The sequence below is a fragment of the Columba livia genome, chromosome 16 (genome assembly GCF_036013475.1).
Source record: "Columba livia isolate bColLiv1 breed racing homer chromosome 16, bColLiv1.pat.W.v2, whole genome shotgun sequence".
Classification (NCBI taxonomy): Eukaryota; Metazoa; Chordata; class Aves; order Columbiformes; family Columbidae; genus Columba; species Columba livia.
The window spans coordinates 14,686,909-14,705,188 of NC_088617.1; the positions used below are offsets into that span (position 1 = coordinate 14,686,909).

Here is an 18,280-nt window from a genome sequence, read left to right on the forward strand (position 1 = left end):
TTCTTCCACCCATTCTTCTGTTAATCATGTTAATTAAAAACTCTGAGTGCTTTATGTTCTCTCTGATCAAAATTTGAGTTTTAAAGCATAAACCTGGGAAGGGTACTGGGGCTGCTATAAATGACTTCCCAGACAGTTGGAATCCCCTTGTGCTGTCGGGGCAGCTAAACCCCACTTTATCTGGGATGTCTGCATTTGTAGTTACGTGTGCTGTGTGCAATCGGTGGCAGATTGTCAGGCTGTTGGCTGTAAAATAAGTTAACAAGAAACAAGTGATGGACACCAGGATTTCCAATGTTGCTAGGTCCTTCACAGTCCACAGAGAAGCTGATTAATGACAAATTTAAGCTTGTTTGAAAGGTGCAGAGAAATGAGTCAGTGGTTTTCATTCAGGTAATGTGGCCAGTCTGAAGTTGCTTTTGTTAGTGCTGAAATATTGTGGACTCAGTTTGGCTTCTTCCCCAGCCTTGCGACACTAACAGGATGCAAGTGCATATTGAAAATGGTCAAATCAGTGAGGCAAGCTGGGATTGTTTGCGTCTGGTGAACAGGAAAAGACAAAAATGGGAGGGATACAAACAAAGCTTTCACAACAGGAGTCTGAAAACACCGGTGATATCAACAACCTTCTCTTTTAAACAGTTCGCTTGATCTATATATTTAAACTTAGGACAGTTGTTCTCAACTTGCATATCATTTTGAAAATTGTTATAGCCTTAAAATAGAAGAAGTGAAATTTGTATGTTTATTGGTCTAGTAAAAAAAACTCCCAACAGTAAAATTTGGTCTAGTAAAAGGTGTTGGCTTCTCATAAGACCTTCTCTTGCTTTGGGATGTTCTGCACAGAGACTCTTGAGGCAAATAGAAGAGAAATCAGTGTAGAGCTGGTAAAGAGCTTGTAGGAGTATGTGCCGTGTGTTTGTTCATCCTGGTTTGGTATCATGAGAACAGAGCATCCCATTCAGTGAAATTAAATGTCGAATCTAAAATGAATGAAAGGAAGAGGTAATAATTGTCATAAACTATTGTTAAAGTAGCGATTTGAAAGAACAAGATGGTTTGGTGACTGTTGTGACCTCGGCGGCCGCTCAGAAGCCGCACGCTCAGCGCGGCGCCGCTGTTTGCTCGCACAGCTACCCCGGCCTGTACGCTGGGAGATGCTGCAGCTCGCTGCTGTCTCTGTGTTTTGGGCATGGTGTCTCCTGCTTTTCTGCTTTCAAATGTGTTGCTGATGACTAAACGTCTACTACAGGAAAGAGTTTGTTCCTCTGATTGTCGTGCAGGTTAGGGTTTGAGTATTTGTGCGTTACCCCTCAGACAAGGGCTGTGATTTAATGGGGCAAAATAGAACAGGTGATCTGCTCTTTGACTGTGCAGCCTGAAACACTACTATATTCACTTTATTTTTCCCCCTGCAACAGAGTGGGTTACCTGGCAGGATGCCTGGTTCGTGAGCTGAAGGAGAGACAACCAGAACTGGGTATAACCCAGCGAGACATCCTCTGTGTAGAAATCGCTGGGCTTTGTCATGATTTGGGTAAGTAACAGCTGAATCACAGAACCCCAGAATGTCGGGGGTTGGAAGGGCCCTGGAAAGCTCATCCAGTGCAATCCCCCCATGGAGCAGGAACACCCAGATGAGGTTACACAGGAAGGTGTCCAGGCGGGTTGGAATGTCTGCACAGAAGGAGACTCCACAACCTCCCTGGGCAGCCTGGGCCAGGCTCTGCCACCCTCACCAGGAACAAGTTTCTTCTCAAATTTAAGTGGAACCTCCTGTGTTCCAGTTTGAACCCATTGCCCCTTGTCCTGTCACTGGTTGTCACCAGAAGACTCTGGCTCCATCCTCCTGACACTCCCCTTTTCCATGTTGATCCCCATGAGTGAGTCCCCCCTCAGTCTCCTCTTGTCCAGCTCCAGAGCCCCAGATCCCTCAGCCTTTCCTCACACGGGAGATGCTCCACTCCCTTCAGCATCTTGGTGGCTGCGCTGGACTCTCTCCAGCAGTTCCCTGTCCTGCTGGAACTGAGGGGCCACAACTGGACACAATATTCCAGGTGTGGTCTCCCCAGGGCAGAGCAGAGGGGCAGGAGAACCTCTCTGACCTACTGACCACCCCCTTCTAACCCACCCCAGGTACCATTGGCTTCCTGGCCACAAGGGCCCAGTGCTGGCTCATGGTCACCCTGCTGTCCTCAGGACCCCCCCAGATCCCTTTCTCCTACGCTGCTTTCTAACAGGTCATTGCCCAACTTACACTGGACCCTGGGGTTGTTCCTGCCCAGATGCAATACTCTGCACTTGCCCTTGTTATATTTGAGGTGTCTTGTTGCTTCGGAAAGCCAACCTGGCTGGACAGCGGGCTGGGACATCACAACACCAGAGCTGCTTAGGGCTGCTCAGTGTGTGGCTGTGTTCCCAGACAGGGTTTACCTGTCCTTGTTTGGTCTGGAGTGCAGCCACAGAGGCAGCTCCGTTTGGTGAATTTGTAGCTGCTCTTAGCTGGTTGTTGTCTTGTTTCTGTGTGTGTTGGGAGTTCTGCCATCAGTGGCCAGAGTGTCTGCTTCCTTCTGTGATGCCCTCAGGTCTCTTAAAACATTTCAGAGTGAAAATCAGTGGCCCTTTCAAATTGTTACAATTATTTTATAACTACCTGTTTTCTTCAGAGGTGACACAGAGTAATTAATGTGCTGGGTGTTACTGCTGTACTTGCCTGTGGTAGGTAATGGGACTCGCTGTGTTATGTGCAGTAGTACTTAAGATGTCTTAGGAAAGTACTTGATATAGCTGAATCAAGTCAAATACAAGAGAATCCAGGTCCTTAGCTTGCTCAAAATATTTTTTCTCACAACCACGATGTCTCAGATTAAACGTGTGTAATCTTTCTTTTTAAGGTCATGGGCCATTTTCACACATGTTTGATGGAAGATTTATTCCACTCACTCGTCCGGATTTGAAATGGAAGGTAGACTTTTTACAGTTCAAGTACAAATAGAAAACTGTAATTTTTAAAGAGAGAATAATTCATCTTCAAAGGCTGCCAGTGCTCGTGAGCACATAGGAAACATCCAGCCTTCTCTTATTGCATCATTTTGATGGCATTATTAAAACCCAGAGTGTTGTCATCTAATCTCATGGTGATGCAAAATACCAATTGGGAGCTTCCTTTCCAGTTTAATATGTTGAGTCCAGGATACAGTGTTCAGAATTCAGCCTTTCAGAAACTTTGAACAGAGTTTCAAGGGCTGTTTGTGGTGAATGAATTGTAACACAGTCCTTTCAGGCCTCTCTCTGCTTGTGATTACTGAGCAAAACCAGATCAGTAAACTTGTCAGTCTTTGGCACAGCAGAAGTGGTTATTTTGTCTTTCAGCACTGTAACTCTCTTACTGCTCTTCGTTAAAATACACAATTAGCAGCTCCCTGCGGAAGAGGGTGTTTCTGAACTCTGGAGCAGCTGACGTTCTATCCAAAATGAACAGAGAATCCCCCAGCTGTTGCATTTCGAGCCCACGGTGCCCAGGTGCCCTGCCAGGCAGTGCTGCGGCGTTAGGGGGGAGCTGGGACACTGACGCCTAAACTTCGTAATGCAACATTTAGGCTTTTTTTTCTTTTTTTTTCAAAGCATGAAACTGCTTCTGTTAAAATGTTTGAGCACCTGATTGCTTCCAATAACCTAGAAGAAGTCATGGAGGACTATCATCTTGTCCTGAAAGAAGACATGATCTTCATCAAGGAACAAATAGGAGGGCCTATAGATGAAACTGCTTCTGACAATCCGGTGAGTGACTGTTCTGCTCCTGTGGTTATCGCAATAAATGTCTTCGATTTTACTGAAAGAGTAGATAATTTTGCTTCTGCTGTGTTTGGTTATTTGTTTGTAGCCCCGTGGAGTTCTGAGAGTCCTGGCACAAGAGGTGCTGGAGAGGTGTAGCGTTTATTCCTCGCGGTGCTGGCAGGACTATGTTACGTGCTTATGTCTTCCCAAGAAGTTCTTACCTCAGAGTCTTCAGACCAGAGGAGAGCTTAAGAATGTTATTTGTGTTTAGCAAACCTAATTCACCATAACTAGATTGGTAGAACTGAATTTTTAATGGAAACCTGAGGTGACCAGGTTAGGATAGCAGCCTATTTACTGGACACCTGAAGGCAGATCAATGGGCAGTCGTGCTTTCAGGTGGCTGCAGGGAGAAAACATGAAGATAGTTTAGGGTGACAAAACTGTGAACTGGCAGAAATGATGCAGAGAGCAATGCAAAACCGTGGCCCGAGTACCAGAGCCACATCAGCTTTGATGACAGCAGCAAAATGTTTGGATTTATTGCAGTAACATATGCAGAGGCAGGGATAAGACTTGAAGAAATGTGTTGCCTCAAGAGGCAAAGAAGTGGTTCTGATTATTAATCCTTCCAACTCTGGAGGAATCAAGTCCTCCTTACTTACACTCGACAGTTCCTGTCATCTCTTCGAGAACACCCATTCAGTTACTACCAGAATTAAGCACCCGTCAGCAGGAGGTCTGTCATGACAGTCTGGTCCTAATTGGAATTTGTATATTGTCCCAAACAAGTCACCAAAATGCTGGCACTTTCCCGTTATTTTCTGCCATAGGAGTGGGCGGTACTGCCACGTGTGCTCCAGCGCTCTGATGACACAGGGAGCTGAGCATAATAAAATTCACTCTGACATCTTATAGGAAGGGGATATTTATAAAGTCTGCAAGTTGATTTTTACCCACTCGTGCCCATTTGCACACAAATCTCGCTGCCCGCTGCTGCCACTGATCTTGTGCCAGGTTCTTACCCCTGGTCTGCTTCTCCTTTGGATTCTGTGCCTGTTTTCCAGCAGGACAACAGGAGGAGGGTGTTGTAGGTGACATGTGGCACCGTTCTTGCCATGCTGCTGGTTGTGCCGCGGGCGGTGGCTCAGGCCGCGCTGTCCTGCCGGAGCGCTGGCTCCTCTGCGGTGCTGGATGTTTGTGCAACAGGATGTTTGTGCAGCGGACACAGCAGTGTCCTGAACACTGTCCCAGCAGCAGAGCTCTTTGATCAGCGTAAAAGGTTTTTATCTGTGATGTGCTCTCTTCCCACTGCTTACAAACATTTCCATCCTTATTCATGTGAATTGTAACATTTCTGTAACGCTGATAACATCCAAGCCATTATCTGTTTGTATACAGTGTTTTCTACCTCAGAATTTCAAGGCCACTTGATGGCATTTTTTCTTTAACCTGAAGAATCGTTACATTTTCAAGAATATAACAACTTGTATCTTATTAGTTTAGCTTTGATTTCCTGTTTGCCTCATGGCTGAATTATTCCTCTGCTGTGGATGAGGAGTTTAAGTAGCTGGCTGTTGAAACAACTTTTGTTTAAAACATCTAAATGTTTGTTTTAAAAGTCTTCTGTAAAGTTGTACAGTTGATTGCAGAAGACAGCAAGATATGTTTGTGTGTTTAACTAACTCCCCGAGGATTAAATGATTCCAACCTTCTCCCCTCTTTATTGCGCATTTATTTTCTTTTGGCCTTTCGAAGCTGCAGACTTTGCTTTAGTAGATTGGGAAACAAAATACTTATATACATGGGTTTTATTCTTCCTGATATTCTAGGAAATCAGCTGCTTAAGCCCGAGTTCTGGGTTTCTAATGCCCAACTTAGCTTCTGAAAGCTCTTTTATCGTCTTTTGTGTTCTTTGCTACCTCAGTGTTGGATATTTATCACAGACAAAATCAAAGTATATTCCCACTGTCTTTAAAATATGTTTCTGACATTGTTTGCACACTTAAATTTCTTATTGTTTCTGGTTTGTTTGTTTTTCCTCTTCTCGGCTCCCCTGTTGTCAGTGGCCGTACCGTGGGCGACCGAAGGAGAAAGGTTTCCTGTATGAAATAGTGGCTAACAAAAAAAATGGCATTGACGTTGACAAATGGGATTATTTCGCAAGGTACAAATCCTGTAGTTTTCCTTTTTATTATACTTCCTATCAAAACAGTGCCATTACATTTACAAGCATGATCTCATTGTTAAACATTCTGTGGAATATTTTTAGGGATTGCCATCACCTAGGAATCCAGAATAACTTTGATTATAAACGATTACTTAAACTCATCCGGGTCTGCGAAACGGAAAACCAGAAGGTTATCTGTACCCGAGACAAGGTAAGTGATGTGTGTGAGCCGGGGAGCGCGCGGCGGCACAGCCTGTGTGAGGGGCAGCGGCCCGGCACAGCCCCACGGGCCCAGTGTAGCCCACAGGCCCGGCACAGCCCCACGGGCCCAGTGTAGCCCATGGGTCTGGCACAGCCCCCATGGGCCCAGTGTAGCCCACGGGCCCAGCATGGGCCCGGCACAGCCCCCACGGGCCCAGTGTAGCCCACAGGCCCGGCACAGCCCCACGGGCCCAGTGTAGCCCATGGGCCCAGCACAGCCCACGGGCCCGGCAGAGCTGTGCTCTGGCTGGCAGGGGCTGCTGGGGCTGCCTGCCCCACGCTGCTTCAGCCCCAGTTGCTGCTCCGGGAGCCATTCTCAGAAGCACCCGGTTTAAGGAAAGGAGGCACAGAACAGGTCTCTGTTTGGAAGGGCTTGTGGTGGGTCCTTCCAGGGGAGGGTCTGCAAAGCCACCAGTTGTGCGTGATCCTGCTCCAGGTGTTCTGAGTGAGGGGGAATGCGGCTTTGGGAAGGGGCTGCTAAAGGAGCAGCTCTGGCTGGGGTCGGGGTCGGGTCTCTGCTCTCCTGCAGCGGCCTAAGTGCTTCAGCATCTGTAAACTGTGAAAAATAACCATTCTGCTCTATGCTGCAAATGGGAGGAGACAACTCATCTGATTCCTTGACTGTTTTTGTTTTCTAACTGAGACAGACAATGTCAAAAGTAAAAGATGATTGGGTTGGTTTGTTTTTATTCAGGAAGCTGAAAATTTGTATGATATGTTCAACACACGGCATCTGCTGCACCGGCGAGCGTACCAGCACAAGGTTGGCAACGTCATTGAAATAATGCAAGTATTATACTTTCCTTCTCTTGCATACCATTTGTTTTTAAATTATTGAAACTGTATATCTGTTTTGAGTGTTCAGATAATCAATAAGGTGTGACATGCAATAAAAGCCAGTGGGCTATATAACCTAATTCCTATGTCAAGGCTCAATGCTCAGGGTATCATAGAGGCCATGATTAACAAAAGAGAGCAGGACAACAACATCCTTCCAAGAGAAATTCAATTAGAGGAAAATTGCTAAAGCCCTGAAGCAGCATAGGACCAGGGTGTGCTTATGCTGTTTTAACTGCTGACAGCTGAAGTCAAATTTTCAGCTACAAGTTAGAGGCCGCTTAGTTCAAATGGGCCAGTTAACAGGGTGAGGTTACTGTTACTAACAGAGTAAAGTGACGGGCAAGCTTAGTGTAGCTCAGCTGAGGCCTGGCTGTGTTCTTGCAATGCCACAGCAGGAGTGGTTCAGGACCAGTTCAGCTGGCTACCTGCATTTGTACCTCGCCTATAGAAGTTTCCCTATAGCTTTATTCTTTTTGCTGTTCTTGAAAAGCAGAAATAGTAGTAACCTCCCAAAATATTTTCATTAGGATTTTAGTTGCTGAGTAATCTGCTGAGTTTGGGAAAAAGAGACACAGAGGATTACAGGGTACAAGGGTGATTTGTGACTTGTTTCATTTCATGTACTTCAGCTTCTGGTTTAGTGACCCTCTAAAACTCAGACTGAAAACGCTAAGGTTTGACTGTTGGAGTAAAACAGCCAAGAAATTTAGTTCTTGGTTTAACAGCCTATCCACATGAGCGTACGAGCTGGACATGGGAAGAGGTACAGGGATCTCTGGAAGAACTTGATCTTTAGAACATCAGGTTTTCCCACCTGAAAATACCACATGTTCACGATACTCTACCTTTACAGTGGTTTGTATTCTCTCGGTTAACTCCTGGAGCAACGAGTCTGTAAGAAGGGTATGGTCATCTGTGGGGCACTGAGTGAGCATGGCACTGTCTTGCAGGTTCTGCACTTGTCTAAGTAATGTTAAGTTCATAGTCTGAAGCAGATCCAAGTGTACTTGCTCATTCATCAAAGTAGGGCTGAGGTCTGATTTGAACCTGTTTTCAGTAAATGGAAAGACTGCTGAAACACGCAATGACAGTGGATTTAGGACATGGCTGTGCCATCAGGGTCTGCTGTGTGCTTGGGAGACAGTTTCACTTGTCTTCTGTTTATAACATACTAATGCATTTCTTTTTGACTCTTAAGCAAGAAGGTGTTTCAAAATGATGCTTTCCTTAAGTCTTAATTTTGTCTCAAACCAGGATTACAGAAGCCTTTCAAAAAGCAGACAAATATTGGAAAATAGAGGGCTCTGGAGGAAGATTGTACCAGATTTCTACAGCAATGGAGGACATGGAAGCCTACACTAAGCTAACTGGTATGAGCTCTCGGCAATCTTTTTAAAGTAAAAGAACATGAGTACCTGTTAGAATGCTGGTTTTCCAGCTGGGTCCTTGCCCGGGACTCGGCTTCTCAAGTGCTGCTTTTACGCACAGGTGGGGAAGGCCCGGAGAGTCCAATCTACGCGCTCTAAGATCTTGCTGGGAGAGCAAGACCTTCTAGTTTAAATTACCTTTGTGTTGAGAGAGAGAAGCACCAGCTTCTTATATTCCACACACGTTCAAATTCACATTATTGCAAGCAGTGCTGTCAGGAGGTCCTGCCTACGGCCCGGGTTTGTTGCGCTTGTCACAAGCGGATGGCAGTGGGCTCTGAGCAGTGCATCTGGCTGCGTCAGGTAGAGGAGTATGTGTGCTGTGGTATGGAACCCTGAGGCAGGTTTCAAAGGGCTCTGATTTGATTTGCTTCAGACATTGCTACCCTGCTTGCAAATACGACAAAAGAAAACAGAATATATGAGCAACTTAACTTATTGCTGAAAGTTTCTGGTTGCTCAGACAGGAGCTTGTGAGAGTGGTTCTCGTAGAATAAGTACACAGAGCAGCACCTGCTTGAAGATGTGCGGGAGAACTCCAGCGTGATTACAGAGTGAAGCAAACAAGACCTGAGACATGGAATGTTTTCCCATTTCTCAAGGTCTGGCTGAGTGCTGTGAAGAGGAAACACAGAGAAATTACTGAATTCACAGAGGCTGGCTCGAGTTGTGTTTTGTCCACTGTTACATAGTTCCAAGGCTTCCCACCACTGCAGTGTGTTGGTATTGTCTGCTGCAGCAGAGAGACTCAAGAATGTCTATCTTTGCTCCAGGGACAAGGTGACAGAGGCTGAGGGTGCTCTTGCAGAGGATCCCATATGTCTTGACCTGTGTCGTGCTAAAGGCCTTCTGCTGGCAGCCCTTCACTTGCCACATCCAGCCTGACCAGAGCTGCATGGCGGGGGCTGCAGGGAACGCTGGGCTGAGGAGCTGCCTGGGCCCTCCACAGCAGGGGCTGCAGAGGCTGCCTGCCAGTGACAGGAGCCGCTGGAGAGCATAAGTTGCAGTGTTGGGCTGAGGAAGGCTGGGCAGAAAGGCAAGAACTGAGGTTAAGTTCTTTGTGGGCTGGGATCCGTTCCCTGGGGACTCTGCTGTTCTGGTGAGTTAGCAGCAGGGTCCCGCTGTGCTGCCTGCGGTCCCTGGAGAGGAGCACAGCTCAGGGCAAGCAGAGCAGGGCTGTCCCGCCTCCTGCAGTCTGCTGCAGCAAGGAGCTGCTTGCCGGGGCTGTCCTGTTCAACCAGGAGGGCCGAACAGCAAGGAGAGGGATCACAGAATCCCAGCATGTCAGGGGTTGAAGGGCCCTGGAAAGCTCATGCAGTGCAATCCCCCATGGAGCAGGAACACCCAGATGAGGTTACACAGGAAGGTGTCCAGGCGGGTTGGAATGTCTGCACAGAAGGAGACTCCACAACCCCCCTGGGCAGCCTGGGCCAGGCTCTGCCACCCTCACCAGGAACAAGTTTCTTCTCAAATTGAAGTGGAACCTCCTGTGTTCCAGTTTGCACCCATTGCCCCTTGTCCTGTCACTGGTTGTCACCAGAAGAGCCTGGCTCCATCCTCCTGACACTAGTGGTGTGAGGAATGTGCCAACATCAGATGGAACAATGGACAGTGAAGTATGAGGGTGGTTTCCTTCTCTTATACTTCCCTCTGTGCCTCCAGTGGTTGCAACCTGGGGGCTTCTGAGAGGCTGTTTTCAGCAGTCCATGACGAGTGGTGTTTCTGTGAAACTATCCAGTTGCCTCTCACAAATAATAAACCTCTGTGAGGTTGTGCAGCAGAAAGTTCTCTGGCTTTCTTCCTTGATGGGTGAAGAACTGCTGTTTTTAAGTTGTTGCCTCCTAGTTTGACAGCAAATCCTAGTTGTAGTAAGGGATGAGACAGCAGACTGTTCCTTGCCACAATGGATGTGTTCATGAGCTGCTTGTTCCACCTGCATTATCTCGTCCCTCAGTCTTAGTCTTGTTCCTTGTGGGGAAGTTCCTGACTTTGAAATAACTTTTCTGCTCCTAAGCCACATCAAAAGAAACCTGTGTCTCTCTGCTCTTATTGCTGGTGGGAAACACGCTGTGTGTTCACTGTCATGTGGGGACAGGAGCGGTGACTTTGGCGCTGGCATCCAAAATCTGAGAAACTCTGCGGTTTAACGGAAGGACTTTATTCTTGTACAAGGCGCCCTTGTCCCTGAGCGAGCACTGGGTTCAGGGTGTTCTGCTGAACAGGGAGAGGAAGCAACTGACAGTGAAACGATAACATTTGTTGCAAGGGTGAGAACAGTGTTTTTCCATCGACAGCTGTTAGTAGTTTTAGAATGAAGATTGTATTGTGAGTGGCTTCTCAGTTGTCAGATTTAGTATGTTCGGTTGTTCTGAGCACGAGTGTCTTTCCTGAACCAGCAGTTTTTCTCGGTGCTTTAACCTTTGTCCCTGTTGGTGCGTTTTGCTGTGACACTGGATTTTGACCCACTTAACAAAAATCAGTGCAACTTTGGCAGATAACATCTACCTGGAGATTCTGCACTCGACTAGTCCAGAACTGGAGGAGGCACGAGAAATTCTGCATAAAATACAACGACGTGAACTATACAAGTTTTTAGGAGAGACTCGACCTGAATCAAAGGACGTTTCAAAGGTAATGTCCATTGGTTGAATTCTGAATTCCGTCTCTGTAATAATGTTCTATAAGTTGCTGACCATCTTTTGTTTCTCTGTCCCTCTGTGGTTTTTGTTTGTTTGCTTGTTTGGGTTTTTTTTGCTTAACTGCTACTCCTAAAATAGTGTCAAAAGTTGTCCTGTCCTGATGTAGCGGAGCCATGAAACATATTATAGGAACTTGGGAAGAGTTTTATGTACAAACAGCCAGCGGAATGGCACGAGGTTGAAATGCCGAACTCAATTATTGCAGAAATATTTCCAGAAAAACCTGTTATCTGAAAAATACAAAATTGCGTAAAAAGCTGATAGAGTCCAGTGATTGAGAAGGTTATTACTATCAAGTTCTGTTCATTGAAATGTCAGAATGATAAGGAACACTTTTGCTTTGAATCATAATTTGTGTGCTTTACTTTGAGAACATCAAACTGAATAACTTCCATGTTTATTGGTATTAAATTGTAACTTGGCATGAGCATGCACGTCTTTTTCTAGTGTTTGCTTTTCAAAGCACTCAGCAGGCGTTGATTTAACTGCTGTCTTATTTCAGAATAGTGCTATATTAGAGCAGATGTTGCTTCAGATGGCTCAGCTTTTCTTGTAACGTGCTATACCACATTACCAGATCATCAGTTAATTGTCTCTAAACTTCAGCCATGATGCTTAAAATTTTCCTTGGCAAATTTCCGGACACGGCTGACTGTATCTGTGAAGCTTTAATAAAGATAATTTCAGCTCTTTTAAAGAAAAAGGTTAGAGAAAGACAACTAGATGTCTTACTGCTCTGTTCATCTTTGTTTGAAGAGAAGATTTGCTTGTGTTCTTTGGCTAAGAATAAGGAGCATTAAGAGATTCTGTATTAAAAAGTAGGAGGAAAGAAAACGTCTGCAGACCAAGGTCAGCACAACGTGAGATGGTTGTACGTTGATTGTCAGGGTGAGAGGAGGAGTTCAGGATAGAAAAGGAGATGGGCAGGGGGTGAGTTACCCGGTATATCCAGTGCGCTGTGCTGGAGGCAGCCGGGGTCGCTGGGGCTCCGTGATCGTGTCCAGCCGATGCTTTGTGGCTTCTGATGCTCAGCTGAGGGACTCGGGGAGCTCTTCGTCCCGTGGTGCAGGAGTGTTGGATGCTCAGCCGCCTCTGCCGTGCTGCAGGCGAGCACTGGACGGGCTGTTCTGCTCCCCAGGAGGCTGCAGCAGCCTTGTGTTCAGAATCACAGAGCACTTTGGGTTGGAAAGGGCTCTAAGGGTCATCTAGTCCATCCCCCTGCAACGAGCTGCTCAAAACCCGGTCCAGTTTTGTCAGCTTCAAGCTGGCCAGAGCGAGAACATCCCAAACAGCTTGAGTTCTGAAGTACAAAGCTGAGTTTCCAGTTAATGCAAATGGGAAGAGGTAACTTTAAAAAAAAGGCAAGTGAACAACACCACCAAGAAAGGAGAAAGTTAGCATGTATACATTCTGGTACAGCACAGGAATAAAAGAGCTTACAAACAGGCTGCCAGTTTTCTCCTGGCAATTCTTTCCTCTAGGTTTGCTCTCAATCTAAATCTTGCCTTGGCTTCCTGAGTCACAACAAACCACATGTGGCTGGGCTTGGCAACGTGCGATATACCCTGCTCTTCTTTGGACAAATCAGCAAAGAAAATGCTGCCAGGTGAATTCTTCCCTTGTGGACCTGTCTCCTGGCTTCTCTGTGCTGCGTTTGAAGCTTTGCTTCACAGTATCACAGTATGTTTGGGATTGGAAGGGACCTCCAAAGATCATCCAGTCCAATTCCCCTGCTGGAGCAGGAACGCCCAGGTGAGGTCGCACAGGAACATGTCCAGGTGGGTTTTGAATGTCTCCAGAGAAGGAGACTCCACAACCCCCCTGGGCAGCCTGTTCCAGGCTCTGCCACCTTTACTGAGAAGAAGTTTTTTCTCAAATTTAAGCGGAACCTCTTGTGTTCCAGCTTGATCCCGTTACCCCTTGTCCTATCATTGTTTGTCACCGAGAAGAGCCTGGCTCCATCCTCATGGCACTCACCCTTTATATATTTATAAACATTAATAAGGTCCCCCCTTAGTCTCCTCCAAACTAAAGAGACCCAGCTCCCTCAGCCTTTCTTCATAAGGGAGGTGCTCCACTCCCTTAATCATCTTCATTGCCCTACACCGGACTCTCTCCAGCAGTTCCCTGTCCTTCTGGAACTGAGGGGCCACAACTGGACACAATATTCCAGGTGTGGTCTCCCCAGGGCAGAGCAGAGGGGCAGGAGAACCTCTCGATCTACTGACCACCCCCCTTCTAACCCACCCCAGGATGCCATTGGCCTTCCTGGCCACAAGGGCACAGTGCTGGCTCATGGTCATCCTGTTGTCCACCAGGACCCCCAGGTCCCTTTCCCCTACACTGCTCTCTAATATGTAATTTCCCAACCTATACTGGAACCTGGGGTTGTTCCTGCCCAGATGCAGGACTCTTCACTTTCCCTTGTTAAATTTCATCAGGTTATTCCCCGCCCAACTCTCCAGCCTGTCCAGGTCTCTGATGGCAGCACAGCCTTCTGGCATGTCAGCCACTCCTCCCAGCTTGGTGTCATCAGCAAACTTGCTGATAGTACACTCTGTTCCCTCGTCTAAATCGTTAATGAATATATTGAATAATATTGGCCCCAGTACTGACCCCTGAGGCACTGCACTAGATACTGGCATCCAACTAGACTCCGCACCATTGACTACCACTCTCTGGCTTCTCTCCTTAAGCCAGTTTGCAACCCACCTCACTACTCTATTGTCCAGACCACACCTCCTCAACTTAGCTGTGAGGATGCTGTGGGAGACTGTGTCAAAGGCTTTACTGAAGTCAAGGTAGACCACATCCACCGCTCTGCCATCATCCATCCACCTTGTTACATTCTCAGGCTATGAGGTTGGTCATGCACGTCTTACCCTTGGTAAAGCCATGCTGACTGCCCCTAATAGCCCTCCTATCCTTGATATGCCTTGAGATGGCACCAAGGATAAGCTGTTCCATTACTTTCCCAGGTATCGAGGTGAGGCTGACCGGTCTGTAATTACCCGGGTATTCCTTCTTGCCCTTTTTGAAGACTGGAGTGACGTTAGCTTTCCTCCAGTCCTCAGGCACCTCTCCCGTCTCCCAAGACTTGGCAAAGATGATGGAGAGCGGTCCAGCAAAGACATCAGCCAGCTCCCTCAGCACCCGCGGATGCATCCCATCTGGACCCATGGATTTATGGATGTCCAGACTATTTAATTGCTCCCTAACCCAGTCCTCATTGACTAAAGCAAACTCCTCCATTGACCTGGCTTCATCCGGGGTCTCAGGGGTACAGGGCTCCCCAGGACGGCCTCCGGCAGAGTAGACAGAGACAAAGAAGGCATTCAGTAATTCTGCCTTCTCTGTATCTTCTGCCACCAGGAGTCTTGGCTTGTCCCAGGAAATCTTGCTTCATGGAATCTTGTGTCTTCCTGGGACATAGCAGCCCTGGGAAGAGGTGAACAGGCGACCTTCTCTCTGCTGCCCAGCCACAGCTCTTCATGAGAATTTCTGCATTTCCATGGAGGCTGCTCTCCACACCGCGCTGCTCTGCCGGCCTTGAACCGAGCAGTCAGCGGGGAGTATTCTGTCAGGTCCAAAACCAGACAAAAGCACCTTGTGGGTTTCAACTTGAGCTTTTGAAGTAGGTCACCATCCCTCCCAAAGAACTTGCTGTTTCTGTTTGTCTGGTTTTATAGTGATCAGTGACATTATAGATGTAGTTTGTCTCTCAGGTGTTTGTATAGGTATAAAAGCTTTATTAGAGGACGAGATCCTTTTTGGAAACTTCAGCACCCTGGATGGACTCTCACTCTCTCTGCCCCTCTGTCCCCCATCTCTTCTTGTCATCAGGTGTGAAACTCTTCCCCCAAAGGCTGCTGGTATTTGGGTCTTCTCAATTACATAAGCGTGGTGTTTTTTTCTAAAAATGGGTAGGAAACTTATCGTTAAGGTATATAAGGATTCAGACCAGCAGATTGCTGCAAGAAGACTCTGTCAAGCCATGAAGAAATTAAAGCTTCGGCTTAGTAACATGTTCCGTCATGTATTTTTTGCCTTGGTCTAGACATGATAGTGCATAAATGTAATCTGAGTTTACTGTCTCTTTTTCAGAATAATGAACTGAAGGAGAGTTTTGCTAAATCCAAGCCAAAAGTGAATCCTCCAGATGTGGAGATAAAGGCCGAAGACATCATAGTTGATGTAAATATCACTGAGAGTGGGTTCAGAGGGTATTGCGTACCATAGTGAAAACTGGGGAGAAGTTTCAATACATTTTCAAACTGAAAAACCAAAACCCCGGGGTTGCCTCATGAATGCTGTCCCAGCCGTTCAGCTCGAGGCGCTGGGGACAGAGTGGGAGGGCCTGGGGACAGACCAGGCTGTGGTTGGGCGCTGCTCCCGGTGCCAAATGTGTCCTCCCCTGCCTGTCCCCACTCTGAAAAGGAGCAGCAGGGAACCTTTGGGGTTCAGCAAAGGGTTTAAAGTCGGCAGGTGGTGCCGCACTGCTGCAGGGTGTGGGGCAAGGAGACCGCGGGCACGGTGACTTCCAGGCCCTGCTGCTGGGTGGCCGTCACCGCTGCGTTCTGTCTGCTGCGTAAAGCACCGTGCTGCCCCAGCTCGGTCTCCAGCCAGCGCCGGTGGGAGGGAGAGACCCGGAGACAGGAGGGAGCTTGAGCAGCCTGCAGGCTTTCAATAGCTTAACCCTGTTCTTGGGTGACTTGGGGAAGAGCTAACGAACGGCTTTCCACAGAGCGCATCTCAAACCGCTTCTAAAGCTCCCTTGCACTGGAGATCCACACCAGGCTGGGTGAGATTGTTGCAGGTTATTTAGCTTTAAAGCAGTTGACTGCGCTTTCCCGGTCCTACAAATGGAAGTCATGGGGAAATGGGCTCCCCTCTGCTGACCGCAAAACTGCTGGTGTACCGAGCAGATGTAAATGATGTTGTCTAAACCTCTTGTTGAAAATTGTAAGCTCTACTGCTGCCTGTGGGTTGTGTTTTGGGGACACAGGCTGGCAGGGGCCCAGCGTGCTCCCCGTTTGAAACTGCAGCGTTTCCGAGCATGACTGGGAGCCGGTTGGTGTTAACGTGAATATTCACCTGGCAGCTTCAGAACAAATGGTGGTAGAAGAAAAGATATAAAAGGCAAATCTTAGATTGTTTTATTAGGTAATCATTTGTTAATTACTGTTCTATTTGATTAGTGTTATTTACAGGAGTATACTGTGTATCCTTTTGTATTTATTGTGAGAATACTAAAGACAAACATGAACAAATGCCATTTTCTCTGTTTTGCATGCAAGGTTATCAATATGGATTATGGAATGAAGGATCAGAATCCCATTGACAAAGTTCGCTTCTTTTGCAAGGGTCGTTCTTACAAGACCATTACAATCAACGAAGATCAGGTAGTGTTGTCTTTTCCTCAGCTGCCTTCTGAAGGGCATCTTCTCCACAGCTTGCCATGGAAGCCGTTCCTGCAGGAGTTGTGGAGAGGCTGTGGAATCCACGTCCTTGCAGGTCTTTAGTGTGTGTTGTGCTGCGGCAATCCGGAGCGATGGCAGCCTTTGCGTATGAACAGTGTTGGATACCCTGGGAGTCTCAGAATAATACAGTTGGTTTGGATAAAGCTCATGGATTGTAGTGGGATTTTTTTACCGCTTGCCATTTATATTCAGATTAAAAAAATAGAGGGTCAGTGGACTTTATATTCCAAGAAATACTAAAGCTTATTTCTTTTTTATTCCAAAGGTTTCAAGGATTTTACCCAAGACGTTTTCAGAGCAGGTTATCCGTGTTTATTGCAGAAATCAAGATCCAGATGTTTTTTTGGCTGCGAAACAGTATTTTGTTCAGTGGTGTATAGACAATGATTTCACCAAACCACAGGTAACAAATTCACACGTTATTTTTCTTGTTCTTGGGGCGCTTCAGCTTTGTCCGTAAGCTTCCCGTTTCATTAAAAAACTTGACATTCAGGCCTTGCCTTTGTGGCAGAGCCGCTCCTCGCTAACCTAGCTCCCGGTTTTATTGCAGCTTGCATCTGAGCATGCTTTAGTTTCACTGAAACAGTGATGGACTTGAATGCATTTAACTTAGTGGATTGAAAAGTCATGTTTTTATAACAACGTTAGCATCCACAGACACTCACCAGTTCACGGATGCAGGTTTCCTCCTACAGAGGCTTAAAACAACACTGGAGATTCACGGTCAGTCCATTTGCCCTGAGTTAGAGGAGCTTGGAGCCAGGGGGGTCGGGCTCTGCTCCCCAGGAACAAGCGCCAGGAGCAGAGGAAACGGCCTCAAGTTGCCCAGGGGAGGTTGAGGTTGGATGTGGGAACAATTTCTTCCCCAAAGGGCTGTGGGGCATTGGAACAGGCTGCCCAGGGCAGTGCTGGAGTCACCAGCCCTGGAGGGCTGGACAGACGGACATGAGGTTCTCAGGACAGGGGGCAGTGCCAGGGGTGGGGAATGGTTATGTTAAAGTCTCCAAGTTGCTTAAGGAATGCAGTGTGAACAGTTTTTTTCTGTGAACCATGTATTTTTTTTATCAAGTGTGTTAATATCCCTGACTTTGCTTTTTTCTTTTTGCTAAAGAGACCTGCAAGTCTCATTTGGGGAAAGCGCTTCATCCTCTGAAATCAAAGATCCCCAGTAGATGAGTGTTGTCATGTGCTGGAGCTGCAGCTGTGGGCACAAACGACTTGTTTGAGGCTTGTTCTGAGGTCTTCCAGCATTCATCTCTTGGGAGCTGTTCATTTCAGAAGGGCTTTTTGCCAGTGGGTCAAACAGCAAGCATTCTCTCCTTGTAGCTTGTGCAGTCTGGTTGTGTCCTACAGCCAGGTTCTTCCCGTGCAGGCATATCCGTCTGGCGGGCCCTGGCATGTTGTAGAAATGTGTCTCACCAGCTTATGTCTGCGCTTAGAAAGGTTATCGCTGTCTTGTCTGTGTGCGGTGTCTGAGCAGTAGAACCACGTCCGTACCTGACGAGGGTGAGCGCGGCCGGCTCGGGCCACAGCAGGTTCTGCACCGGGCATGTGTTTGAGCGAGAGGCACAACCCAGCACCCGCAGCTGGGAAACTGCAACGGTTTTAAACGAGATACTGTGGCAA

At 47.2% G+C, this 18,280-nt stretch overlaps 1 protein-coding gene across 1 annotated transcript in view; it reads left to right on the forward strand.

The window, feature by feature from the left end:
• The window catches only part of SAMHD1 (SAM and HD domain containing deoxynucleoside triphosphate triphosphohydrolase 1), a 28,479-nt gene that overhangs the window by 7,935 nt on the left and 2,264 nt on the right, over positions 1–18,280 (forward strand). Inside the window, exons 5-15 of the mRNA XM_065032701.1 lie at positions 1,422–1,537; positions 2,895–2,965; positions 3,625–3,780; positions 5,844–5,944; positions 6,050–6,158; positions 6,903–6,994; positions 8,303–8,418; positions 10,970–11,106; positions 15,279–15,368; positions 16,472–16,576; positions 16,920–17,057. Of these exons, the coding sequence (XP_064888773.1) occupies positions 1,422–1,537; positions 2,895–2,965; positions 3,625–3,780; positions 5,844–5,944; positions 6,050–6,158; positions 6,903–6,994; positions 8,303–8,418; positions 10,970–11,106; positions 15,279–15,368; positions 16,472–16,576; positions 16,920–17,057 (1,231 nt within the window). The remainder of the gene's footprint in view (positions 1–1,421; positions 1,538–2,894; positions 2,966–3,624; positions 3,781–5,843; positions 5,945–6,049; positions 6,159–6,902; positions 6,995–8,302; positions 8,419–10,969; positions 11,107–15,278; positions 15,369–16,471; positions 16,577–16,919; positions 17,058–18,280) is intronic.